The sequence below is a fragment of the Hemibagrus wyckioides genome, linkage group LG09 (genome assembly GCF_019097595.1).
Source record: "Hemibagrus wyckioides isolate EC202008001 linkage group LG09, SWU_Hwy_1.0, whole genome shotgun sequence".
In the NCBI taxonomy this organism is placed as follows: domain Eukaryota; kingdom Metazoa; phylum Chordata; class Actinopteri; order Siluriformes; family Bagridae; genus Hemibagrus; species Hemibagrus wyckioides.
The window spans coordinates 8,593,458-8,621,264 of record NC_080718.1 but is presented as its reverse complement, the minus strand read 5'-3'; the positions used below and the strand labels follow the sequence as shown (position 1 = coordinate 8,621,264).

Genomic DNA, 27,807 nt, shown 5'->3' with positions numbered 1-27,807 from the left:
GAAACCGGTTGAGATTAGTTTTTAATTAGTTTTTGCCCCTGTTACTGGGCAGTACATGAGAAGCTCTGTACAAGAAGTGAGCACAGAAAAGGGGAAGTGCCTCTCTCCGTGCTCATCCCTGAATGTGCATGTGACAGACGTCTCTCTGCAGAGAATAAAATGTTGCTCTTGCTCAGAATCCAGGGAGGTGTAACACACAGCGCCTTGAAGACTTTACTGATGTCCAGATCTAAATTCATTTCAGTAAGTAGTTGGAAAAGAGGGTGTCTTTGAACTGCACGTAAAAGGGGCATAATGTAGGCTTGGATTGTGTCGAACGCAGGTCTAGGACTGCATGCAAATGCATTCGCAAGAGTAGATGCTTGGAGCTCCTCATATTGGGATGCATTTTTAGCTAGCTGTTTGGATAAAATCTGCGGTTGCGGTTGATGAACCGATCATAGGGAACCTCTGGAGGTAAATCAAGCCACAGGGTAATAAAAGTGAATTCACAGACATCTTCCTCAGTCAACTTGAAGTAATTTAAGGGGAGATATGAGTACACGAAACAGCAAAAATAAACATGATGAATTTTTCAAAATACATGACGCAGCCTAATGTAAAATTCTTGGATGTTAATTATGGATCAGTTGCTTCAAAACAGTATGTGATGTGGGTGAATGAGTGTGGCTTTTCAGAGAGACAGTTGGAAATTGTGGAAAATATTTTGAACTGCTTAATTAATACTTTGCTATTATCTGACTCCAACTCTACATTGACCCGACAGCTCAGTTGAGCAAGACTCTAACTAAAGAAAGCCAAACTGTGCAGACTGGATGAAGGCAGAGACAAGGTTTTATTTGCAATCAGTGCTGATTAGAAGAATTGAGCTGCTCACTAATGAACATCCCAACAACCTCACAAATAACATCCCAAACTATAGTCCTCTATTCTTTTCTCTTATCTTCTCAAACCAACCCTTCTTTGCTGGGAAAGTCCCTCCCATTTTCATTCTGGAATATCAGGTTCTTTTTGGACACCATCATCTTTTACTTTTTAACTTTTTCACATTCCATTATAGTTAGACTTTCAAGGTCAGTCATAAAAAAACAATAGGTGTCTTTACCCTTATCAGTAGGACTTTTCCAGCTTGTTTACATCAAACAGTTCTAGGATTGATGCTTCTGTCCAAGTTCCATCCACTACCAAGAAAGCCTGTCAGACTGATATTACTAACACTGTTACTCACTCTACACAGAATGGAATGGCCTGAAAGAGGAGGCAGAGGCAGAAATGATGGATGTTTTAACTGCGGAGAAAACGGATCACTGGTTGAGAGACTGTCCCCAGAACGCACAGCAAACTGATAGCTCTACAGGAGGAGATTGATGGAGTGGCGGGGGAGAGTGGAGCGGGCCAGAAGGGTTGGGTGAGTCACAATTTACTGTGCTTTGCAATGAAGACACGCTTAAGCTAACACATGATTCTGACACTTTCTCTGACATAGAAAGGTCAATTGAGCAATTTCATTTCTTAGAATGCAAGTATTTTCATGAAGGCATATATGCTACATATTCTGCTAAGGTTTATAGTTGTAAGGACTCGTCAGGAACAGGAGTGTTAGAATTCATGTGCAGATCTTTATTTCTAAATCCAATCAGGCAGAAATCGAAACCGTAGGACGAGGCAGAAGTCACAAACCGGAAAACAAACACTAGAAAACCAAAACTGAAAGTCATGGTCAGAATATAACAGGCAAGGATCAAACGCCATAATATCAAGACTGAGGTATAACAAGGGTTCGGCACATGTAGAGAAAACGATGCTTCGTGTCTAACAAAAGGTGAGTGCTGCTTAAATGCCCAAGCAGACTAGGACCCGGTAAGCAAGGGACTCGTCAATGTCCAGGGGAGGAGCTAGACCTTCTGGCCTATCCGGTAGGAAGGGTGTGGATGCTGATGGCGGTTAGCTTGTATCTCCTGTCTGCGGATTGCCCTTTGGAGGCACACATGGGCTCGCTCCCAGACCTCTTGACTCTGCCTGGACCAGTCCTCCACCGTGGGAACATCAGAGGGCTCTCCAGACCAGGGGAACAAAGGAGGTTGATAGCCAAGAACACACTGGAATGGGGTTAATCCTGTGGATGAGTGGGTTAGTGAGTTCTGCGCATTCTCAGCCCAGGGAAGGAACTCACTCCAATGATGTTGCTCTCTCCAACAGTATGACCTCAGGAACCTCCCCAACTCTTGGTTTAGAGGTGAGACCATGGCCGCCGTAGAATTGGGTAGCGGTTCTAGCAGGCCTTCAGGGAGCCGGTGGCTTATTCAAGATTGAGCATGAGTGGAGAAAGATTTGACATCTCTCCACGTCAGCGTGGAGTGAAGCCCACCAGAATCTTTGATGTAAGAGCTGGGAGGTGTGGTGGATGCCCGAATGTCCTGAACTCAGGCTTTCATGGGTCCACTGCACTACTTTGACGTAGTGTGGAGGGCACGAACAGCTTGGATGGTGGACAGGCTGGAGGCGGATCTTCAGTGGCGTGCGCCCGTTCTATTTCCTCCAGGAGGCTCCATTGTACAGGAGCTACTATGACTGAAGGCGGAAGAATGGTTTCAGGGTGTGTTGGTGGTTCATGGACTTCATGGATCCTGGATAGGGCATCAGCCTTCCCGTTCTTGGAGCCAGGTCGATACGTGACAGAAAACTTGAATCAGGTAAAAAACAGGGCCCATCTAGCTTATTGTGGATTAAGGCGCTTGGCTTCTCGTAGGTATGCAAGATTTCGATGATCGGTTATCACTATGAAAGGATGGTGGGACCCCTCCAACCAGTGTCTCCACTCCTCCAGGGTGGCCTTCATGGAGAGTAGTTCTCGATTTCCCACATCGTAATAACTCTCAGTTGGTGTGATTTTACGGGAAAAGTATGCACAGGGGTGTAACCTTCCAGACTCTGGCTGGCGTTGAGAAAGCACCGCCCCAATACCCGGTGTTGGAGGCGTCCACTTCCATGATGAATGGCAGATTGGGATCTGGGTGAGTATGGGAGCCAAGGTAAAACTCTGTTTTAGTTTTTTGAAAGTTGCTCTGGCTTGGACTGTCCATGTTAATCTCTTAGGTTTGCCCTTCAGTAAGGAGGTGAGCGGGCTGGCAATGGTACTGTAATGGCAGATAAAGCGGCCGTAGAAATTAGCGAAACCCAGGAAGCATTGTAGCTCTTTAATGCTAGTGGGTTCGGGCCAGGTTAGACTGATCCATCTCCACTCCTTCTTGCGAGAGCACATATCTCAGGAAGGTTATAAATGTACAATTAAACTCACATTTCTTGAGCTTGACGTAAAGGTTGTGTTCAGCGAGGTGGTTGAGGACGAATCGAACATGTCTGACGTGCTTAGCGAGATCGGTAGAGTAAATCAATATATCATCTATATATGCAATGACGTACTTGTGAAGCATATCTCTGAAAACTTCATTGATGAGGGATTGAAAAACAGCTGGGGCATTGGTAAGTCCATAAGGCATGACCAGATACTCATAATGTCCGTGCGTAGTATGGAATGCAGTTTTCCACTCATTGTCCTCTCTTATCCTGATCAGGTTATAAGCACTGTGGAAGTCAAGATTGGTGAATACCTGTAACTGTTCAAGAGCGGCAGGGACTAGTGGAAGTGGATAGGGGTATGGGACGTTGATGGAGTAAAAACCACAATAATCTATGCAAGGTCAAAGGCCTCCAACCCTCTTTTCCACAAAGAAAAACCCTGCTGCAGCGGGAGATGTCGATGGGCGGATGTACCCTGCTGCCAGGGCTTCTTCAATATAGTCATCCATTGCCTTTTTCTCCGGGAAGTGAGAGTGGGTAGATACAACTCTTGGGGGGCATGGTGTTAGGGAGGAGGTTGATGGCGCAGTCCCAAGGCCTGTGTGGCGGCAGCTTAGTGGCCTTCTCCTTGCTGAAAATCTCCTGCAGATCACTGTATTCACTTGGGAGCGACATAGTGGATGAGGATTCAGGGCTTTCAATAGAGGTAGAGAGGCATGGGTGTGGCGTGCGATCGAAAAAACAGTTTCTCAAGCAAAACTCAGACCAGCTTTTTAACTCTCCCTCTTTCGACGAAATACACGGATCATGTAGCTGCAACCATGGGAGGCCTAGGACGATGGCGTTGGATGGTGAAGGGATGATGAAAAAAGCCAGTTTCTGCTGTTTGATGAGTGAGAATTCCCTTTCCGATGGGCTGATCATTGATAGCGGTTACTCGTAGAGGTGGAGTGCATGGGATGGTGGGTAGGTTGAGTTCTCGCACCAGGTTACTGTTGATCAGGAACATTAGTGTGAAGAATGAGAGCAGGGAGTGTAATTTTGGACACCATTTTAGTTTTCTCTACCTGAGAAGTAGTAGGTTTCTCTGGGCAGTGGGACACTCAATGGCCTGGCTTCCCGCAGTAGAAGCATAGCTGCTGTAGTGTGCGGCAGTGGCGTTCCTCCTCAGAGATGCAGGCTCAAGACTGAGGTATAACAAAGGCTTGGCACGTGTAGAGAAAACAATGCTTCGCATCTAACAAAAGGTGAACGCTGCTTAAATGCCCAAGCAGACCTGGAAGTGAGTTCATGTGAGTCAATACTCGGGTGAGGGCTCTGTCTGGTGTTCTGGATCTGAGCGTGCTGTTACAATAGTAAAATGGCAACTCTTACAGTGTAAATGAGTCACCTATGATGTTTCTAGTAGATTCAGGTGCAGGGAGGTCAGTAATTAAAGCAGATGAGTTTCTTAAACCACCAAAAATGAGTGGAAGGTTCCTGCATTCAATAGGAGCATCCAGGATCTCAGTCACAGAGCAGTTCTCTGTGCCACTGAAGTGGTTCTCTTTCAAATTCTCATTTGTAATCTCTAGCATTACACTGATAAGTGGACATGAAGGCTTGGCTGTTAAACTCAATGATCCTTGTGAATTTCAATGTGTTATATACTGTATGATCCCAGACTCCTGAATTATGTATATGAATGGAAACTGATCGTCTCCGCAGTGAATGCAGTAAACCAGAAGCTCACTGAAAAAGCTCAACCACTAACTAACATGGTAAAGACAAAGTATATGTGTCTAGAAGATTTATATTGTATTGTGCCCTTACATATAGAGGGACCTGATCACAAGTATGAGAAAGAATGGTTTAGAAAGTTAGACAAGCCAGAATTGTTGCTACTAAAAAGGTTGTTTTGGGATGAATACCGCTGTGCAGTAGAACACCTGGAGGAAACACCTTTGCAAAATCCAGACTTTGAACTGTTTGTTGATGGATCAGCATCCAGACACCCAGACACAGGCCAGAACTGCATGGGTTATGCAGTAGTAACTCAACATGACACATTACAGGCGTGACCACTCCCATCACACTTGTCCGCTCAGACTGATATCACTGAGAGCTGATAGCTCTCACTGAAGGATGCAAATTGGCACAGGATAAAACGGTAAACATCTTCACAGATAGCATGTATGCATTTGGAGTAGTACATGATTTTGGCACATTTTGGAAACACAGAGGGTTTCTAACATCGTCAGGCAAACCTATCACGCATCATGGCCTGATTTCCGATCTCTTAGATGCCATCATCTTAACTAAAACTAATTTACTCAAGAGACAAAGAACAAGTAGCGGTATTTAGAAAATCAAAATACAGTACGGCTGGAGGAATGAGTCTGGCCAATCGGAATTCCCCATTCATTTAATGGCTTCTGGCTATGTGTGCAGTTGGGGAAAGGGAAGCAGAATTCTCCAGCATCCCAGTTCTTCGCGTGTCACTGTCTATACGCTGTATTTTTACGGTTTTTCTGCAAGCCATATTATGTCGCCCAAATGCTCTGCACCTTCTAAGGCTTCTGGCAAGGAACATACACACATTCATACAGTACTCACTATAAATGTGAGATTTCTACGAATTTACCCAAATTCCATCTCGCTATATGCTTGCAAATGTTTTCTGTGTGTTTAAAGAGCGTGGGAGGGTAATTTATGGCTTAAATAATGTGTATCGCAGATTTTTGTCTATAGCAGGTGATTTTGGAATGTAATGTAATAAATGGGGGATTACTTTAGTCTTATTAATTCATCTCATGTCATTTGTATCTACTGCCCAGTGATTGAGAAACTGGCTTGTAGGTGTTTTCTACCTGCTCATCTCTAAAAGTTGTTTTTTTTTGTTTATCAACACTGCTTAAATTACCCCTTTAAATTTAACTTTATCCAGCAGCACACAAACATTTATTTCAGATCTTTGCCATTGTAACGACACTTTCAAATTCTTCACATCACCACAATTCTATATTTACAAAAATACACATCAAAAACAATTTCTACATAACCTCAGCCCAGTGTTTTCAAATGCAGCACAATAACAGAAACAAGCACCACACAAACTCAAATTTCAGTTAACAAGCAGAAGTATAGCAGAGATGAATATCCACAAACACAAACTCAATTTATAACAGAAACTACACACTATCAACATTTCAGATGTGCCATAACAATGTCAAACACCACTTATTTACAAGGGCCCTTTTTCTCTGTCACTATTAGATGGACCCGGGTTTTTATTTTACATTTTCCTTGTCTCTTATTTTATGTCTCTTACTTTTCTCATGTCACTTATTTTCTCTATTTCTCTTCATAGATTCCTTTCATTATCACACTGATCCAGAGTTTTTCTACGTTACTCTTTTTTTTGTTTGTTTTTTGTATTTTCTCTCACCTGCTACTTAACTCTGCTCATTTCAGAACAATGTCTTTTACAGGACTTTCAATCATACACAAACCCTGCAGGGGCTGTTTCTATCATACACACACCTGACATCATTCAGTTTTTGTTATGCAAAATTTATCATTCAATTATAAATCACTTTTGCTTACCATTTCGCTATCAAGATCCATCTGATAGCTGATCCATCCTCTGCCCAGACACAACTATTGCAGAATTTTGCTTATAATTGGGCGCTATGCACGCTCGCCCCTCCCTCAGCACAGCGGCAGACTACCACCGCTGGATCTACTGGCCTGGGATTAAGCCCTGGGCTCAAATGGACACTTTCATGAGGATTGCTAAATTGTGGCTTCATCCAGAAGAAATGTAAGGAACTGGAACCAGGGAAGCGAATGGTCACTGCTTGTCGGGTTAATCCCTGACCTCCCCGTCCTGCTGCTCCTGGGTCAAGACTGGCCAGTGGCACCATATCCAGGAATTGGGTATGGTGACATGGCTTGGTAAGGTCACCCAGACCTCAACTGAGGGGGAGACAATAAAGCTGGCTCCAACGCTGCTCATTCCGATCCCCATCATTAGTGAATCGGCATGGATCTCGTTGGACCACTGCCGAGGTCAGCCTGGGGTCACAAGTACACATTAACTATGCCACTTGTTACCCTGAGGTGGTCCAACTTCGGAAAGCCACCTCCCATAACATTGCTTGTGAGCAATGTACTTGAGTGAGTATACCAAAAGACATCTTAATTAAATAAACTGCGTAAATGTGGGTTTTTGTGTGTAAACACATAGCTTTGTATTTGCCATCTACTTTAATGTATATTAAAATTTTTGTGGAGGTTGGCATGCATATACATCCACAGCACTGACAGTGATGTGAGCTTGTCCTGCTGTTGTGTGCAACTCCCATGACTGATAGTGCTTCCGCTGTATAAAAAAAATTAAATATCTAAAAAAAGTTAGAGAACAAATGATGCACATACGAAGTAACATCGCTCTTTATCTGTTGTCCCGTCACATGCTTTTGTTTATCACTTGCCAGCACTTTCTGTGGTGATGTGATAATGTCCCCCCTTCCACCCATAACATATGTAAGCAATACCACCTGACACATTTCACAGTCTACACAACACTTTACAAACCAAATGAGGTTTTAAACATCTACATTTTGTATGATCAAATTTATTTTGGACTCATCACGCCCAAAGAAGTTGGAATCTCACAATTCTCTAAAATATCTTGGGATTCTGTTGCATTCCAATTTCCCTAAACTAGAACTAAATGGCATAAACATATTTCATCATGACCATGCCCCTGTGCACAGAGTGCATGCACAAAGCCCTGAACTCAACCTTCAAGAATAGGGATGAATTGGAATGCTCAGTGCACAAAATGAAATCCCATACATACTTTGTAAGCTCTCTGCAGACCAGGGCTTCAAGAGTTGGATAAAAAAATAGATATAAAGAATAGAACTATAGAACAGATCACTTCATTGATGATGGGTGTATAATAATTATTTGTAAACATGAGTTTGAATGTGATTGGTTAATTCTGAGCAATGAGCATCCAATAAAAAAAGGACATGTATAGATTTACATTACTATACTGACTGACCCTTTGACCTCCCAACAAATACATAGCCTTCATTCTTTTCTAGAATATCATAAAGGCCCATTTAATGCTATGTAAAAAAGAGACAGTGTACAGAGAACAGAGGATACCTTGCCCTCTCTGTCAGTAAGTCAATAACTTACTCACATATATAACAATTTAATTAACATTTAAGTTACACTAATGCAAAATGTACTGGTTTGAACCAAGCAAGTAAGTAATCAATTTTTTCTTAATTTGCCCTATATGTTCTCCTGTATCAGGTAAATTTCACACAAAATAAGAATGTCATACAGACATTGTTAATGGTGTATTACATGATCATATCAGCTAAAAATAGCCCTTTGTAATTTCATTTTCCTATCCTTGTGATAAACAGCACAGTGCAATAAAGTAGTGCTCAATATGTTAAACTTCCTCAAAAGAGAATTTAAATTGTCCAAATATCAACTCAAACACAATGTTATTACAAATAATTGAAAAATACTTCAAATGCAAATACAGTGACATCACACAATTTCTCCTGTTTCCAGAAAAAAATCACTCCAGTGTTTTGATGGCTTTCTGTGATTTTTTTGTTGATCTGAAAAAGGTTATTCTCTTCTGCATACTGTATATTAATTTGGGTGGTAAACCTGCAAGCTGGGTCTGAAACATTTTGGCACTGCTTGCAATAAAGTCCTCACATAACCTGTAACAACATAAGACCATTACATTTTTAGTTACATTTAATTAGTCACATGTAACACACAACATTTTAAATAAAGCAACAGTCACATTAGCTTTAACATCAGGGCCCATATTCTTAAAGCTTTTCAGAGAGTTCCTAATTTAGCTTGAAAATTTCTAACTTGGAATCTTATCTTAAGAATGATTCAGGGCCAATCTCAGCAACTCTGTGCAAGGAAAAGACAAAAACTTTATAAATTGTAAATAAAATTAAATCAAAGCCTTGCTCATTACTTGGTAATGAGCTTGTACACTACATATAGTATTAAAGCACAAATTACAGTACAGTACTCCATTATTTAAGTTAGCAGTGAAAATATTTAATGCCATATTATAAAATATAAAGTATTTAATCTTTCTCAAAGCTAACTTCAACATTATCAGGGCATAAAATTTCTTACCGTATTAGTGAGTAAGGCTGGGTTTGGAACACAAGAATGTCATTGCAATGACCCTACAGAGAAAGTTCAAATGTATAAAATTCTTTCACTAGTCAGATCTAACAGCAAATATGATGCTGATTTGGGATTTCAAGCCTTGTCTTTTACACATTTAGGAGCATGAATATTAAATAATGTTGAAATATATGCTATATCAGGTGATGCACTTACAGAGTCCACTAAAAGGATATAATCATGGCTTCCACCAAAAACAATAACATCCGAGTTCCCTCCCACACAAGCAGTGTGCCACAGCCTAAATACAAAAAAACATAAAAGAATTGTTCCTGAAGCAAGAATAGCAATAAGACTTTGTAGCAATACTTTGCAAATGGGAAATGAAATGTAGTTGTAGGAGCTAATTTCAACAGTCAGTTTTTCCTACCGTGGTTTATCCATGTTTGGATGCTTAATTTCTGCCCATTCATTTGTCTTCAGATCAAACAACCAACCATCACCTACAAAGAAGTGTGGATTATTTTGTACAAACACTGTAATCTATTTGGCTAACTATCCATAATATTTTCCTAAACGTCTGAGTTGTAAATAAACATTATTACTAAATACTAATAATACAATAATACCTAAAAAAACAAAAAAAACAAACCAATGTTAAAATAAGGTGGAGGCCCAGCTTGGTTTACTATGGGGTAGTAGTTAGTATAATATAATTATTCCGTATATTTATGGACCTTTACTTTTAAAAGCAGTGTTATTTCTGGGTACTTTATGGGTAGGTTACCTATGTTGTAGGTTATTACAATATCTGTTCAAAATGGCTCTAAATGCAAACGAGATCAAACCCAAGACTGTGGAGCAAACATGAGAAATTGTGGTGGGGCTGCACTATTATTTAGACTGTTTGGATATTGTGTGTTAAGTTAGAGAGCAGTGGCAGGTTAAAGTTGTAGACATAATAACTGGGGAGTTGGGAGATGGTTTGAGTTCTCCAGTAGCTCCAATTTAGAGCTCATTTTAAGTTTACATCAGCTTATATTTTTAATCCCAATAGTTAATAACCGTTTATTTCCACATCTTACTTCCTACTTCAACTATACTATTCCTGTGCACTGGCAGGATAAAGTACTTACTTTCTACTTCTACTAGCCTACTTCTATACAATGGCAGGATAAAGTGTTAAGGCCTGCCAAGATCTCTATAAAAATGAAACTTTTTGTGAATTTGTAGATTTTATTAATCTTCTAATAATATATAGACAAGGTACTTGAATATATGAAAATACTATACAGTATTTTGATATTTTCAAATAAGTACCTTGTCTGTTTCCATGGTTTCTACTTTTAACAGAAAAGAAGCTAAGGAAGGACATGTTACTTTTAAATCTTTAGTACCTAACATTTATAATTAGCATCTCCCTGTAGATAAATACTTGCTTATAAGAATTATAAGAATTATGTAAATGGTATTGCAATGGTAAAATTGTGGTGATGGGTGCAACAGAAAGGAAAAGCTTAATATGTGCCCAATATGTAAGCCACGTGTTTTCTATGCCACTGGATTTAGCTCGGTACATCAGCACAAAGCAATTGAATAATCTGGCCTTTAGATCTTAAATGCACAACTGTTGTGTCTTTTAGAAATCCTACAGACCACCAAATGTATTGCTTAAAGACACTGTCAATTAAAAAAAAAAAAAAGATACTCCATTAGAGGAAATTGTGAAAAATATACAGTAGATTAATGCCATTTCTCTCTCTGCAGTGTTTTCTCCCTTATTGCCCCCTCCCCACCATCACACACTTTTATTTTGTTGAGATTTATTTATTTGTTTTTATTTTGCCTTTTTAACCCTCTTTCTATCTATATCTAAATTTGTAGAAGACAACTGGTAGAAGACATAAATTGCTTTAATTGTATTAATTATAAATGCTTGATATTGTCTGATATCATGTCCTTCTATGATCAGTGGTAAAAGAATAAAAATGTTCATCTAGATCCAAAAAGAGTATAAACAACCTCAAACCCTTGAAAACTGAATATTTAAACAAACTTAATTTTGGTGCCTAGATCAAAACAATAAACAGTTACACTTACATTTCCTGACCAGAATATATGGATATAAATTCTAAAACGGGTGACATGACAATATATGGCAGATAGATTCTGGAACTACTAGGATAGCCATATACAAGGATATTCACAACTCATCTACTGAATAAGTACATTTTTATGTATTTTAATATAGTCAAGATACTTTACTATAAATTAAATTATTAATAATGATTAAAATGATTTAATTGATTAAATTATTATTTTACTGTATTATATTATCTAGTATACATACAATAGTTGAAGGTTGCATTACTAACATTGCATTAACTATCTGATCATTTCAGCTGATTATTGTTAATTGTTTGCTCCTATTAATCAATTATGTGCTCTGACATAAATTTGGTTGAAGTGTGCATACTGGTAACAACAGTGAAGTAGGATAGAACTGAACTAGTGATGACATATTAGAGGGCCAACTCACTCATGGGTCTGCAATCCACGCTAAGTCCACCAAAGAGAAAGAGTGTTGTGTCTGAAACTGCATTTAGAGTATGCCATGAACGGCCCAAAGGAAGTGTGCTGGTTGGAACACTAAAACAATGGGAAAAACAAAAGAAAGTACAATATATGGCCAAAACTACATGGAACATCACACCTGTATGTGGACCCTTCCCAAGATGTATTTGTATGCTAAAGCATAGTGCACAAAGCAAGGTTGGAGTGGATGTACAAGTGGCCAGCACAAAGCCCTGACCTTGACTCCACTAAAAACCTTGGAGAAGAATTGCAACACTGACTGCATGCCAGGACTTCTTATCTGATGTCAGCTGAGCTCAGTTGTGGCTGAATGAGCAAATGTCCACAGACAACTTCCAAAATCTTGTTTATAGTTATCCCAGAAGAGTGAAGGCTGTTATAGCAGAAAAGGGGAACCAATTATTAGTGCCTATGGTTTTGGAATGGGACACTCAGCAAGCACATATGGGTGTGATGGTCTGGTTTCCACATACTTTTGGCCATATAGTGCATATCATTATAACAGATGGTCATAATACAGACAACAGGACATAGCAAGGAATCATAGTTATAGAAATCACAGCTATAGAAGTCTGTGAAGATTTCAAATAACAATTTCTTACATTCCTACATGAAGGTTGTATGATTTCTTACATTTCAGACCACATCCATGTATTTAAATCCAGACAATGAAGGTCACATTTTCTTGTCTCCTGTCAAAATGAAAATTCATAACATTCTGTAAAAAAACATAAGTTTAGCATCTTTCCTTATTTTTTTTGAGTCCTCATAAAGTAGTAAATAAATTAAATAAAATTTAGAAGAACTAGAGAGAAATATATATATATATATATATATATATATATATATATATATATATATATATATATATATATATATATATATATATATATATATATATATATATATAATATATATATATATAGTTATATAGTTATACAGTGAAACCTTGACTTACGAGTTTTCCGAGATACGAGCCGTTGCTCGGTCGATTTTTTTGCTTTAAGATACGAGCCGAGATCTGAGTTACGAGCGAGCGAGCTTACGCCACCCGCCACTCGGTCGCCCAGCGAGTGGTCAGTTCACGTGGTTATCTCTCCAGGTCGTGCGTTGGCGCTGTGTAACGACACTTCCTCAATCATTTTCCAAACATTTTGAAAGGGAGGAAGAAACAAACCTCCCTGGACAGGTTTTAATTGAAACGCCCTGCAAGTGAAAGCGAGGAAAGTGTGGCGAAAAAGGCAAAAGTCAGTGAAGAAGAAGATTAAGTGAAAAAAAATATATAAAAAAATAAAAAGTAGCAATTACGTTTAGCGATAAAGTGTAGCATAGTGTGCAAGTTAAATTTAGCAATTAATTGTAGCATTAAGTGTGTAGCGAGGAAGTTAAGTTAAGCGATAGAGCACGAAATGAAAAACTCCGCCAACCTCCTCCACCAGTCTCCTCCACCAGTCTCCTCCCACCTCCGCCAGCATCTTCGTCTGATCTTCAAGGTAAATACACTTAATAAAACCAGTTTATTTCTTTACATTCTCTTTTATTATGTATTATTATTGTTTTATACATTACTTGTTATTTATAAAGTACATTTTTCTTATTTAAAAAAACACGTAACAAAAAAAAGTGGTTTTGGGGGGCTGGAACGGATTAATAGCATTTTAATGGAGAAATTTGATTTGATATACGAGCAAATTGAGTTACGAGCTCGGTCACAGAACGAATTAAACTCGTAAGTCAAGGTATTACTGTGTGTGTATATATATATATATATATATATATAGCATATATAGGTCGATATATAGGTATTCAAGGAGAAAAAAAAAATTGTTTAATATGAAACTGTAACTGTAAGGGGACATACCATTATACGTCCGCCACAGACATACCCTTTATTACCTATGGTGGCACTGGCATGGGCAGCCCTCGGGGCAGGAGCATGCCCCTACATCAAGTAAGAATCATTAGTCAGGTTTAAATTGACTGCCGATGTATAGCTAAGATTAAGAAAGCATTGATTACTCCTATTACAATATATTGCTTGGGCACTGTAAACAAATGAATGAAATATATAAAATGAAATAAATGTATACATATAAATGTTATTAGCATTTAGAAGTATATAAATATCTTACAAATGTTTGTGGTTCTGTCCAACATTTTGATCCTGGGTCAAACACATGAACTTCACTGTTCCAACCCCATAAGATGTCTTCAGCCTTGAACAAAGGAAATGAAGTGCTAACAACAAAATATTAATTTGTATAAATTAAATGTGCTGATAAATTACCCAAGAAGCTTCATCCACAACAAAAGTGCCATGGTTACGGATTTCACTGCGAAGCTTATGACCATATCCACCAAAGTAAATAATCCTGTCAAAGACACAACAAATGGAGATGACACTGATACACTGGGAAACAGTTAGGGCTTATGTGGAATACCTAGGTAGGCATGATAGGCATGCTATCATGATTTTCATGAAAAAATTAAGTTTTCTGTGGATATTAGGTGTACTCTCACATGTAGTGGTAACATGAGATTTTGGCAGTAAAGGCATTGTCGAACATTTGCTGTGGATGTAGACGAAGTGTGTTGATATACACCGCATGATGATTCTCATCTGTGACTTATAACTGCCAGTGTACTGTGTCTTTGTTCTATGTGTTTTGGGCATGGAATGTGAACTTGAACTGGACTTGCTGGAGCAAAATGTCCATGACATGAAAGTCCATGACCGGTCCTCTTCTGCTGATTTGTGCTTTAGTTTTTCTAATGGTGTTGAAAAGCCAAGACTGACTAAACATGAGCCCACACTGCAGTTCTTCAGTGCTACTGAAAACCGGTACTGGGAAGACTCAAACACCACAACAGAAGCCTCCCCACTCAGCAAGTTTGTCAAGTCCCTCACCATTCTCCACCAAACCCAACACCATGTACTTCCTAACCTGTGCCATGAGCAGCAATGGGCCTTCAAAGCTTTAGTGCAGGAACAGGCTAAGAGCTGGTGGGCACTCCACAGTTCTGACACACCTCCACCTGTGTCAGCAGGCTAACCAAAACTGGAAAGCTAAAGACTGAAAAAACCTTGTCTGATGAATCTTGATTTCTAATGAAGCACACAGATAGTATGGTCAGAAATTGGCACCAACAGCAAGAATCCATGGACTTAACCTCCACTGTGTCAATGGCTTAGGCTGGTGGAGGTGGTGTATTGGTGTGGGGAGTGTTTAACTGACACACTGACAAGCCTGTTACTACCAATTTTCACTTGAATGTATAAGCCTATTTGAGTATTGTGAGCATGTGCCTCCCTTCATGGTCACAGTTTGCTCATCTTCTAATATTTCCTTCCTGCATGATAACACACCATGTCAAAAAACAGAAGTTGAACATGACAATGAGTTTAATGTTCTTTAGTGGCCTTCCCAATCACTGGAACTAAAATTCAATGCAACACCTTTGGGATGCGGTGGAATGGAAGATTTGCAGCAAGAAAGTGCAACTGAAAAAATCTGCATAAACTGTGTGATGCAACATGGATCAGAATCTTAAAGGAATGTTTCCAAAATCTTATGGAATCCATGTCACGAACAACTGAAGCTATTTTGAGAGCAAAGCGAGGTTCTACCCAGTGTTAGTATAGTGGTCATAATAAAGTGCTCTGTGAGTGCATGTTTTGCCATATCACGTAGACCTATTAAGTATGTGCTCCTACCTTCCTTTGTGAACCCAACAGGAAAGCTTGTCACGGGGTGAGGGCTGTAACCCTGCACAATATCTTAACTTCTTCCATGCATATTTCCCATTGTGGAGATTGACAGAATAGTGCTAGAACAAATCACACATCATTCAGAGCTATACAGGTATAGTGTTTGGCCAAAAGTTTGTGGACACCTGCGTATCACACCCACATGTGCTTTTTGAACATCCCATTCCAAATCCAAGGCCATTAAAATGGCCCCCTTTTTGCAGCAATAACAGCTAGATTTGTTATGCTGGAACAGGTTGAGCTAGATCTCTTAATATCAGTGAAGGGATATCAAATTGTATGACAATTGCATGCCTTTTGCGTGCAACATTTTGGGGAAGGCCAACATAAGGGTGTGATTGTAAGATGTCCACATAGTGTTTATAGTTTAATCCTAAGAGATGACTGACACTAGGATTACCTCATTGGTCTGACCATCATCACTGCAACCACCAAATATATACATGATTCCTTTTAGATTGCAACCACAGGTACCTGACATGGATGGAGGAACATCCCCACTCATGTCACACTTTTTCCTGTAGACAAATAAATGCATTAAAATATATTTACATTAAGCCATGTTTACTCTATAAATGTCTATAATCAGTTGTTCTGTGTATGTATTTTAATCCTAACAATTATTTTAAAAGTATTATACTCATTACATTATGGGCATATTAAAGCTTCAAAGTATAATATCATAACTTGATATTATAAACAATATTATAAATAATACCATAACCCGATGTCCAGGTCATACAACCAGATCTCATTGTTTGGGAGGAAGACTTCAAGATCAGCTACTGACTTAAAAATACAGACAAATTGGAACAAATGTATGTTACCGATTTCCTCATTCAACATTGATCCACACCATGGGAAAAAGACATTTTCGACTAATAAAATTGTTAATACCATCGAAGTGGAAGTATTACAGGCAGACTGCACATAGGCTAGAGAGATGATATAGTTTGAAAGTGAATTTTGAAGAGGCCTTTGTCTTAACGAAACACAGGAGTGCAGTATACAGTAATGGGGTATTTGTTTGGGAAGCAGTCTTTGCAAGTTAATTCACCCTTATAAAGATTTTTTATGCCTTTTTTCAGTACGGCAGTTAAAATAAATCAACATTTTGTGCTATATCCTTTCAGTCAGGGGCAAGAATGATCATGTACATTTCTTGAATGCAGATAAACTAGAGATGTTTCGTATTGATTAAAACGTGGTTTGATTTGTTTCCACAACTTGGGGATTTATTTAAAAATGTCGTTTCCACCTGCAGTGTCTTCCCTCAATGAAATGAGAGGCAGCAACAAGACTTATTAATTGCGAACATTAGTATTCGTAATTTGGGTATTTATTCGCATTAGGCTTGTGTACAGGCAGCTGTCTTACCACATAACCTCCCCACACAAATAAAGTGTTTTCTGAAACCACGGCCGTGTGTCCGCTTCTTTCTCGCGCCAGAAATTCGACATTTGACGCTGCCATTGTTTTCGGAGATTTTTTTTTAAACAAACAAATAAGTAAATAAATAAACCCTGTCTTTAATCTGCGAAACTGGTAATGTTTACACTGCAACTGATGACACCAGCAGAAAGGGGTAGAAAGAACAAGATAGCAATGATAAGAGTTATTTTAGTCTTGTTCTTTATGGTTATAAATAAATGGATGTAAATAAAATAAAATAAATTTAATTAATATGAATAGCATTTTATAACGGCAATATTTTCAATAAAACAAACTCGGTTCTCTTGTACCGTTAACTGGCATTTTATTTTGAAGCATATTATGACGGATTTTTTTTATTACAGGAAGTTGGCCAACACAGATGCGGAAGTTGAAATTTAGCGCCAACCGATGAAAAATGGATGCACGGAGACTAAAAACAAAAGTAACAGCCGCCTTCAAGATGCGAGGCTTAATGTTGCGACCGTATGTTTTAATTTTAACTGGTATACTGCTATTATATTTGTAAGGTCACGCAGTTAATCAAAGCTAATTTATCGCGTTCGACATGAAGCAAAATTACTATAAAACAGTGTGCAATGCTAAGAACATAGCAAGCTGATTGTATAATATCTGAGTTTAGTTAGGACGACTTTTTATCTATGTAGTTTATCCACTACCCACTTGTATTTTAGGATATATTAAGCTGATGTAAGGTGTATGTAGAATTGTTTTCTAGCGATCTACCGCATTTGTTATTTGTTACGTTAATTACATCACAATGTATGATCTGCACACATCATTGGAGGCTCTCTGCTAAATAACCCAGTTTAGCATTTCAACTTTACCAAATAAGTACGTAAAATAGTGTACACTAGCCATTGAATGGCAAATCCCATGTTGTTCGCAGTGAAGCAAGCAAATATCTGGTGGAGGTGTTGGAGGCTATTAGTGAAGAAGTGGAACTGGAGGATGTCATTGAGCGGATCCTGGATGCAGTGGAAAAACAACCCTGTAATAACCAGCTCATAAAATTCACAGCTAACTGTACATATCAGTGAACAAACTAATAATACCTACCACTGCTTATTCATTTGACAGTGTCCTCTAGCATGGTTGAGCTCTCCGTAGCTGAGACTGCTGTGCAGGATTGCAGTCAGTCATGTGATGAAACTATGTAAGATTTCTGATGTCATCTGTTGCATTTTTACCTCCAGCACTGAGTACATCAACCCAAACATTGGTCTTTTGTTTCTAGAGACAACGTTTTTAACATCATTGGAGCTTTTGATGTGCCTAAATTTATATACAGCACAGAAAGGAAGAAATTTGTCCCGTAAGCAACTACACAAATTATTTTCTTTCATACCTATTTTTCTTTTAAACTACTTATTATTTTGTTATTGTTCAGTAATTACATTAAGGCATCAATTTATTGTTAATAGATTCTGTTTTTTTCCACAACAAGATGTTAATTATGGTAAAGTATCATACTGACTGATTTTTTTTCTCTCTCACAGTATTAATATGACCAGCCATTCAGTCCCTAGTGTGTGTGGCCAAGCTAGAGACAAGGCTGAGCTCTTTAGGGAACGCTATATCATCCTACATCAGGTAAGTTACTTTTTTTCAGTGTGAGAGCAACTGCAACTGAAATTAGTGTCTTATTTACAAATATCTCAATTACAATTGAAGTTTTCATATTAATTTCTGTTTATGTGAACGTGAAAAGGGAGAAAGTTGCATTTATATATTTCATTCCAGTTTCACTCAAAGACATTTGGGGAACACTCAAGCTTATTTAAGAATTTATGTCTCCTGGCCTCCCCTTTTTCTGCATGTGTTTTTTTTTTTTTTGGCATGTTCTTTTTTTGCTGTTATAAATGTGTGGTAGTGAAGTGGGGCTTAATAATTGTAGATATGAGAAGCAGACTAGAGTGGAATTATAGTGGCATTGCAGTGCAAACATTGCAATAGCGAAAATGTTGCCCATGTGCAGGTTATTAAACTGATTTTAAAATGATTATATCAAGATGAACTTTGCATTACTGCAGGATTGCTTCAAAATGCAGATTCAAGCTGAGTTTTCATGATTATCCCAGTTTGTGACTGCAGAGCAGATAATATAATTATGCCGTCTTGTACTCTCCTTAAACCTGACATGGTGGAGATGCTTGTTTTCCTGTCTTTTTTAGGCTAATTGTTCTGGAAAATTCAATTGTTAATTTTTTGATGTTACTTTTTTCCTTTCTTTTTTTTCAAAATAGTGATCAAGGAAAAATCAATATTGCACAAGCCTAGTTGGTACATTTAATCAAGCTCCTTTTTCACTATGGTTTTAACTAAATCATTTTCTGAATATAATTCCTTTTTTAAATTTATGGCCAAGTCCTCTTTATTTGTTTCTAATGTCTAGCGGATACATAGACATGAACTTTTTACTCCACCAGTGATTGGTTTGGCTGCAGATGAAGGGAGAAATAAATTCCAGGTAAAGTAACATCAATGACTGAAATAGATAAAAACTGATTAAACTGCACTAGAAGATGTTTTATATCCATATTATTCACTTCTTTTTTTTTTTTCTTACAATGTAAATGGTTTCATGTGTAGTTAAAGACTGTGGAGGCTCTTTTAGGAAGCACTACAAAACTGGGTGAAGTTATTGTTCTTGGCATGATCACACAGCTTAAAGAGGTATGTGTTCTCCAGTGATGGTGTCTCTAGAAACAAAAAAAACAGCCTGATTTCAAATCTTTAGATCTAAAATACTTACTAAGGTATAGAATAATCATGTCGTATACAACAGAGAATTATGAGAAATTCAACAGGTCATCTCTGTTTTGGAGCCAATGTGTTAATTCTGTTCTTCCTTTCAGGGGAAGTTTTTTCTTGAAGACTTGACGGGCTCTGTGCAGTTGAACCTTTCCATGGCAATATCCTTTTGCTGCTATTACTGATTTAGGTCATTAAAGTTAATTGGTGTAGAAGTAGTCATAGTGAATGGACTGACCAATTCCATGAAAATATCTGTGTATAGGTTTTACCTATAATCTGCAAAGACCATCATTACTGCACATTTTGTGATAATCGTTAATGAATTGATTGGATATTTCAGAGCTAGCTATTTCCTTGCCTAGGTGACTAGCTAGTTGACCAGCACTAGTGTTAAAATGGCATTATTACACCAATGTCCACAGACAAGCTCTCATCATCAAAACCCATCTTGAAGTTGTCTTAGCTGCCTTAGCTGTGATCCTGACTGCTTTTCTCCTCATCTCACCTGTAACACCCAATATACCGTAGGCCATGTACAAGGACTACTCTGCAAAACCTGTCAGCTAGATTTTATTTTTAGATTAACCCTTTGTCATCAGCCTTGTTTGCAAGAGTCACAGTTTAATGCATATCGTTCCTCCAATGGCATTGTTACTTTCAGTTTGATGACATTCTTTATTCACTTGAGACCAGCATTACTTAGATTGTAGAGTTGAAAAGAGACAGGCTTTGCACTAATTAAATGATCTGATGAAACACATTGCATGAGTGGAAAAACTTCAGGTTTACACTAAAACCTAAGGTGCCTTGCAAATACTACAAGCAGTTGACCAGTTTTTTCATTAACTCTATTAAAAACCTCTACTTAATTTCTTAACTCTGTTCATCACCAGTTCCACAGTGGGCTGTACACAGAGTCTTGCTTTGTCTTGGCTGAAGGTGACCACTGACTTGTCAACACACACATGTTTAGCTAGTTCTAGGGTCCTAAACTAAGTATTTAGTTTTAAGTTCTTATCGTACATATACCTAACCAATAAGGGAATGTTTGACAACTGGATCCATTTACTTTTCATGTTATTTTATGGTTCCTACAGGGTGGTATGAAGACTCAGTCTTCCATGTCAGTGCCTTTGGGTTTCCACCAATTGAGCCCTCCTCCACTACCAGGTGAACAAATAACCATGGGCATATTGTCCTGTACATGCAAACTAGGACTGCAGTGATTGGTTAGAAAAATCAAAAATGTCATTTGTGAAATCTGTTTTTATTTTCAACAACAGATGATGTGCAATAATGTAAGTGCGCAGATTTGAATGAAAGTATTTTTTTTAAAAAGTATAACTTAAGCGTTGATAGTTATTATACATGCTGATAAAGAATTTTCATGGTATAATGAAACGAAAAGTGGAGAAACCTTTCATAAAAATTTTAAAGCATCCAAAATCTCCTACTTGGTGAGTGGCAAACTAAACCTTTGACTTTATAACTTTTATATAGTTATTTTATATAAGTTTTATTTAAGGGGCTTGATATGTTTTTGATGAAACAGTTTGAGATTTATGGGGGAGGGAGAACGTTATGATTTGTGGGCTTAGATACAGGGGTGGATCTGTAAGTCTATAAATTTCAGGCAAGTTCTTTTATATAAAACAAATTCCTGATTAGGTTCCTTACTTGCAGTGTAAATACCTTATTGTTTTTGCAACAGGAAATATTCATTAGATTAGCCCTAGTTAATAAATTAATTAGAATGAGCAGATATTGTTAGAATGTTAAATGTTTGTGTTCACATTATTTATTTTTCAATTAATTAAATATTTGGTTTTTTTTCTTCTCTGATGCTTCTCTGATCCACTTTTTACAAATACCTTACTTCTCACTTAATAGAAACATTTAAACATTTCTATTTCAGGGCATATTTTGGTAATATGAATTTCTTTGGGGGTCCATCTACCATTGCTGTGAAAGCCTCCACCAAGCTGAAGCAGCTTGAAGAGGAGAATGTGGATGCTATGTTTGTTATTATTTCCGACTTGTGGCTAGACAGTGTGGAGGTCCTGGAGAAGATCCAGACCATGTTTTCAGGTTTAATCATTTTTCTAATGTTTCTGATTGTACAATAATTTTTAAATTAGATTAATTTTTGTTCAATATTAATCTAAAGATCTTTTGTGTTTGTTACAGGCTATTCAACAATGCCTCCCACCTGCTTTATTTTCTGTGGGAACTTCTCCTCTGCCCCATATGGCAAAAGTCAGATCAAGTCACTTAAAGGTGCGAAGCTCCGAGGCATAGGAACTCGCCTTTTCTCACTCCATTCATTCGCTTTAATTATTTATTTATTCTTACTTGATGCCATTGATATAGACGTTTTGTTTCAGAGTCTTTGAAAGCGCTGGCTGATTTAATTTGTGAGCATCCCAGCATCCACCACAGGTAAGATGCTCTTTGGTCACTCACTATCTTTTTTTGCCACAGATTTTCAAATAATATAACAAACAGAAATAACATACAAATGACCCAAGGGTCATTTGTCTGTTATTTCTGTTTGTTATATTATTTGTGTATTTCCTTTGAGAGTTTTATATGTATAGTTTAACAAGTGGAAATGGCTCAGAGCAGGAAAGTGTGGCTGGTTACTTTCTCTCTTTGTGTGTCTTTTGTCAATCGTGGAAGTAAGATTTTTACCTGTATCCAACAAGAGAAAACACCCACAGGCTAATTTGCATTTATTCCAAATGCATTTATACATTTAAGAGCGACGTGTTCCATGTATTTCATCCTACATATTTAAGTACCAGATTTTCTATCCTCATGAAAATGAATGCTGGAAAAAATGAATACAAAGTGTCAAAGTGCATTACTATCTAAAATACAGCAACAACAATTGACCAGCGAAGGCACATTCAAAACAAAAAATTGTAAGATATGGGAAACTGTTTTATTCTGTTGACACTTTTGAAAAAGTTTTTAAACAAGTAAACCCATCTTCGGTTTTAAAGTTCCTAAAAAACTTAATATTAAACATCTTGTATAGTTTAAATATTGAATAACAAAAACTGACTCTCGCCATGAATATAGCCATAGAAGCTGGCATGGCTTGAAGCAAGGAAGGAAGGAAGGGGAGGGACGTTTTGGTCTCCTTTCTTTCTGGCTTGCAAATTTCTCAATGACCTTCTGTTTAAAATCGCTTATCTCAGTCACCAGACTCTTTTCCATTGACAGCATGACTAATGCATTCAGCCTCTCCTGTGTCTTGCTATTTCTCAGGAAAGTCTTAATTCTCCTGTGAAAGGGTATTTTTGTAAAGATATAACTGAATTTTCGTTCATCTTGAGATATTTCACTTGCTTCCACATTAATCAGTACCACTCCATTAACTGACAATCTACTGAGCAGTAATGAGACTCGTTAAGAATGGTCCAATCACATGAGGCCAAATATATAAAAAAAAATATATTAATTCGCTAACAACAAAAGTGGGGGACCGTGCTGTGCCCCAAGGACAATTTGAAATCAGCCTTAAATCACATGCTTTTCAAAGGTTTACGGACCTACGTACACACTCGTTTGTCCAGCGCCCCACACAAACATGAATGAAATACGGTTTTGATTTTTTTCATTTTATTTTAAATAAATGATAATATGACTAACAGTGGAATAGTAGAACTAAATGATTTTAATTCGTTATTAAAATATATAATTATTTTTAATGTGTTAAAGTAGCATTCTTCTCTGGCCAACTTTAAGGGGGTGCCACCCCAGCTCCCCCTATTGACCGACAGCCACTGATGGATACCATGGATATTCATGTGATGAAATTTTGTTTCTGCCACAACAGCAGTCGCTTTGTGTTTGTTCCTGGTCCTGAGGACCCTGGACCCAGCGCCATCTTGCCCAGGCAAGGGGTTTTACTTTTAACATGCTGTTACTAGAAATTTAGCTGGCAACCTTAAGTGTTGCTCCAAAGAAAATGAATGAACTAGCTAAAATGTATCTGTTATTTTCATTTTAAGGCCTCCCTTGGCTGAACACATCACTGAAGAATTTAGACAGCGAGTCCCTTTTTCTGTCTTCACCACAAACCCATGCAGGTATCAAGCCCATGCAGGTCTTTTACATGTTGGATAGAATGTTTATTTTGATTTCCAGCAATGCTAAATAGAGGTTCTTTCTTATGCCAGGATACAGTACTGCAGTCAGGAGATAGTGGTCATCCGAGAAGACCTGGTCAACAAGATGTGTAGGAACTGCTTGAGACTCCCCAGCTCTAACCTCGACATCCCAAACCATGTAAGTCTGTTCTGCTAAGTATCTTAGAATCTATATCAACAAACTTTAAATGACAAAATGACATTTAGGCAAAAACATGTAAAAAAAAATTGTGGTTGTTCATTTACATTTTGCCAGTGAGGAGGCATAAGTCATAATTCACTTCCTTCTTTAGAAGGAAGCATATTTTAGACTTAAAAGCTATAAAGAGACTCTATCATACCAAACCAAGATGTCTGCAGAGTTGTTAAAATTGGCTCTTAGAGTTAACCTTAGGTTTTGTTAGCTAGCATAGTTTACAAACATAAATTAACATACCTAATGACTAATCCACTGACAACTAACTTAATTCTTTCTGTTTATGTTAAGTGAAATTACACATATTAATTAATCGCTGTATTTGAGCTGAATGTTTATAACATTTCATTTTTAAAAGAACAAAACAGAATGAATCAGTATAGTACATGTGCTTTTTTGTTCATATGCTTTCTGTCATCTTATTGCCCCATTTTCCTGCAGTTTGTGAAGACTATCTTATCTCAGGGCCATCTGACTCCACTTCCCCTGTATGTCAGTCCAGTTTACTGGGCATATGATTATGCCTTACGTGTCTATCCTGTTCCTGATGTTGTTATCATTGCTGATAAATATGACCCCTTCAGTATCTCCAACTCAGACTGCCTCTGCATCAACCCGGTATTGTGTTTAAATTTATTAAGATTAAAAATTTAAAAAATAATAATGTGATGTAATAGCAAATATTGTTGCATCACTGGAAAAATCAAAGGTGTGATGTTTTTTAATCATGATTAATAAAATCAGTAAATCAATAAATATTTACCATCCTCCACCTTTGCAGGGTTCTTTTCTAAGAAGTGAATTCTCTTTCAAGGTGTACTATCCATCAAACAGAACAGTGGAGGACAGGTATCAAACTTTCATTATTCTTTAATAATACTTTTAATTATTACAATTATTTCATTCTTTGGAACACAATGCTTAATAGTTTTCTTCGTATTTGTTTTTCTTATGCAGCAAATTGCAAGGACTTTGATACTGAACCATGTGCTGATTTATGTAAGGTTGTTTTATATAGAATGTAAAATAAATGTAATGTCTGATAGTGTATTTGCTTGTGACTAGATTGGTAAATATTGCATTGACTGGTTGGATGGACATGTTAGCATTCATTATAGCACTATAAACCACTATAATTAACATAATTGCAAATTGTTTTTTGCCACAAAGCATACAGTAAAATTTACATGCAAACCACTTGGATGTGTTGTGAATTTACCGAAGCAGACCAGGGGACTCGGAAGCAGGGTTCAGCAGGTTTTATTTTTTTATTGGAGATCAGAACACACTGTGGTGGTACTGTAGTCATTGAGTCCAGTAAAAAGGAACATATGTTACAGTTTTAAAGGCCTTTAGGGGGCAGGCCTTGAAGGTGTGACAATACAAACGCCTTGAGGTAATACTCTTAAACAAAACATTGAAATCCTCAGAGTCGACCCCCAACTGTGAGCTGGTTCACAGTTCCTGATAACCATTGGCTTTGCATTTCACTTGGTGGTGAGAGCTAGGATATATAAATGGTTATTCAAAGAGAAATGTATGTTACAGTACATTCTTGAGTGACCTCAAAATTTGTTTTCTTACAGATGCATACGTGTATTATCTGCTGTTAAGAGTGTGGGTGTCTCTATTTCTATTTTGCTGTAATTGACCGTCTAATAATAAAAATGAAAGGTCCTTATTTTCATGGCCATAAAATTATTATAAAATAATTGAAAGACTGGGCCAGGTTGCTTACAAATAAGAGTATGTTTTATCAATTCACAAAACCTTTTCCCCAGTAGTGTTCTGGAGTGTTAAGGTGGTCTCTGGCAATCTTCAGGCATTCCACAGCCATGGATACCAATGCCTGTTTAATGTCTTACAGAGATTTTAACCAGTTCCTATGATTTCTTAAAGTCTTTAGCTTTTCTTAAAGACAGCTCTTTGAGAACTTCTGAGAGCTCTTTTCCTGCAAGGCATTGTCCACATTAGAAGATGCTTCTTGTGAATGCAAACTCAAAATATTTTATTGCTTTAGTAGCTCTAACCCATACCTCCAATCTTGTTTCATTAATTGGATGCCAGGTTTGCTCATTTCCAACTCCTGATTAGCTTTTGATAAGGCCTAAGGTTTCCAACGTATATACTATGAATATTTAAATGATATATTCAGTATGTACCAGAAGAATTTTACCAATTTGTGGATTAATCTTTAAAACTATTTTTTGTTCATTACTATTATTAAAACTATTTTTTGTTCCTTACTTTATTTATGTATATATATATTCATATAATGCTGGTTTGATCTTCATCCAAGTTTACATACTTTTTCTTGCCACTGTATTAGACAGCAAGTGAAAGTGCGAGTAATGTAAGGATCTAAGTGATTCTGGTATGTTCGTAGTTAATTTTGCTATAGTATTAAATAAAAAATTTAGGTTATTTTTGTTAGATTCAATTAGGGTTGAAAGATATGCTGATCTAGCAGTACTAAAAGTTTTTGTAGCTCAGGAGGCATTTCTTCCATGCTAATTGAAATATTCTGGGAGACTATTGATAAACCTTTCAGCAGTAGCAGACAAATTAAGTAGAATTAGAAGCTTTTATTACTGCACATACATACATTACAGCACAGTGGAATTCTTATCTTAATATATTCCAGTTTTGAAGGTTGGGGTCAGGGTGCAGGGCCAGCTATGATTCAGCACCGCTGGGGCAGAGATGGTTTGGGTCAGGGACCTAATAGCAGCAGCTTGGTGGTGCTGACGTTTAAACCCCAACTTTTTGATCAACAACCCAGCTCTTTAACCACTTGAGCCACCACTGCCCCTAAATATGTTTAACACAGTAACGTGACAAAGTACATATATATCATGTCTAAGACATATTATTAAATAGATGAAATAATGGTCTGGGAAGGCTTCAGACTGTGGTAATTAGTACTGGCCCTGACTGACTCACCGATTCAACTGACTCAGTTAAATGATCCGATTCCGCATATTAACTCATGTTTCATGAGTCCGAGGTCTAAATTAACCCGATTCTTATTTGTCCTGTATATAGTATATATTGTCCTATGTATATAGTTATACAGTGAAACCTTGACTTACGAGTTTTTCGAGATACGAGCCGTTGCTCGGTCGATTTTTTTGCTTTAAGATACGAGCCGAGATCTGAGTTACGAGCGAGCGAGCTTACGCCACCCGCCACTCGGTCGCCCAGCGAGTGGTCAGTTCACGTGGTTATCTCTCCAGGTCGTGCGTTGGCGCTGTGTAACGACACTTCCTCAATCATTTTCCAAACATTTTGAAAGGGAGGAAGAAACAAACCTCCCTGGACAGGTTTTAATTGAAACGCCCTGCAAGTGAAAGCGAGGAAAGTGTGGCGAAAAAGGCAAAAGTCAGTGAAGAAGAAGATTAAGTGAA

General features: G+C 37.7%; 2 protein-coding genes across 7 annotated transcripts; one reads left to right on the top strand and one right to left on the bottom strand.

Annotated features, from left to right (window-relative positions):
* Positions 1-1,115: 1,115 nt before the first annotated feature.
* On the top strand, positions 1,116-27,807 carry pole2 (polymerase (DNA directed), epsilon 2). Of its 5 annotated transcripts, XM_058398856.1 has the most exons (20): positions 13,090-13,562; positions 17,635-17,755; positions 18,180-18,283; positions 18,371-18,446; positions 18,528-18,605; positions 18,790-18,883; positions 19,686-19,760; positions 19,883-19,966; positions 20,149-20,205; positions 20,938-20,986; positions 21,145-21,217; positions 21,963-22,135; positions 22,235-22,324; positions 22,432-22,486; positions 23,892-23,951; positions 24,067-24,144; positions 24,235-24,343; positions 24,842-25,018; positions 25,182-25,249; positions 25,358-27,807. In XM_058398856.1, exons 2-20 carry the CDS (start codon positions 17,688-17,690, stop codon positions 25,374-25,376), a joined length of 1,587 nt encoding a protein of 528 aa, XP_058254839.1. In that variant the 5' UTR covers positions 13,090-13,562; positions 17,635-17,687; the 3' UTR covers positions 25,377-27,807. The 5 variants fall into 5 exon arrangements, with proteins under 5 accessions (XP_058254840.1, XP_058254839.1, XP_058254842.1 ...); XM_058398857.1 differs by lacking the exons at positions 13,090-13,562; positions 17,635-17,755 and adding an exon at positions 1,116-1,408; XM_058398859.1 differs by lacking the exon at positions 17,635-17,755 and having other exon boundaries at positions 13,092-13,562.
* LOC131359208 (kelch domain-containing protein 1) lies at positions 8,262-17,568 on the bottom strand. 2 transcript variants are annotated; one of them, XM_058398862.1, is made up of 13 exons: positions 17,216-17,568; positions 16,557-16,627; positions 16,239-16,356; positions 15,785-15,897; positions 14,357-14,441; positions 14,202-14,285; positions 13,931-14,011; positions 12,703-12,761; positions 12,014-12,123; positions 9,905-9,977; positions 9,691-9,775; positions 9,481-9,533; positions 8,262-9,041 (listed from the first exon to the last, which is right to left on the bottom strand). In XM_058398862.1, exons 1-13 carry the CDS (start codon positions 17,309-17,311, stop codon positions 8,891-8,893), a joined length of 1,179 nt encoding a protein of 392 aa, XP_058254845.1. In that variant the 5' UTR covers positions 17,312-17,568; the 3' UTR covers positions 8,262-8,890. The 2 variants fall into 2 exon arrangements, with proteins under 2 accessions (XP_058254845.1, XP_058254844.1); XM_058398861.1 differs by having other exon boundaries at positions 16,557-17,567.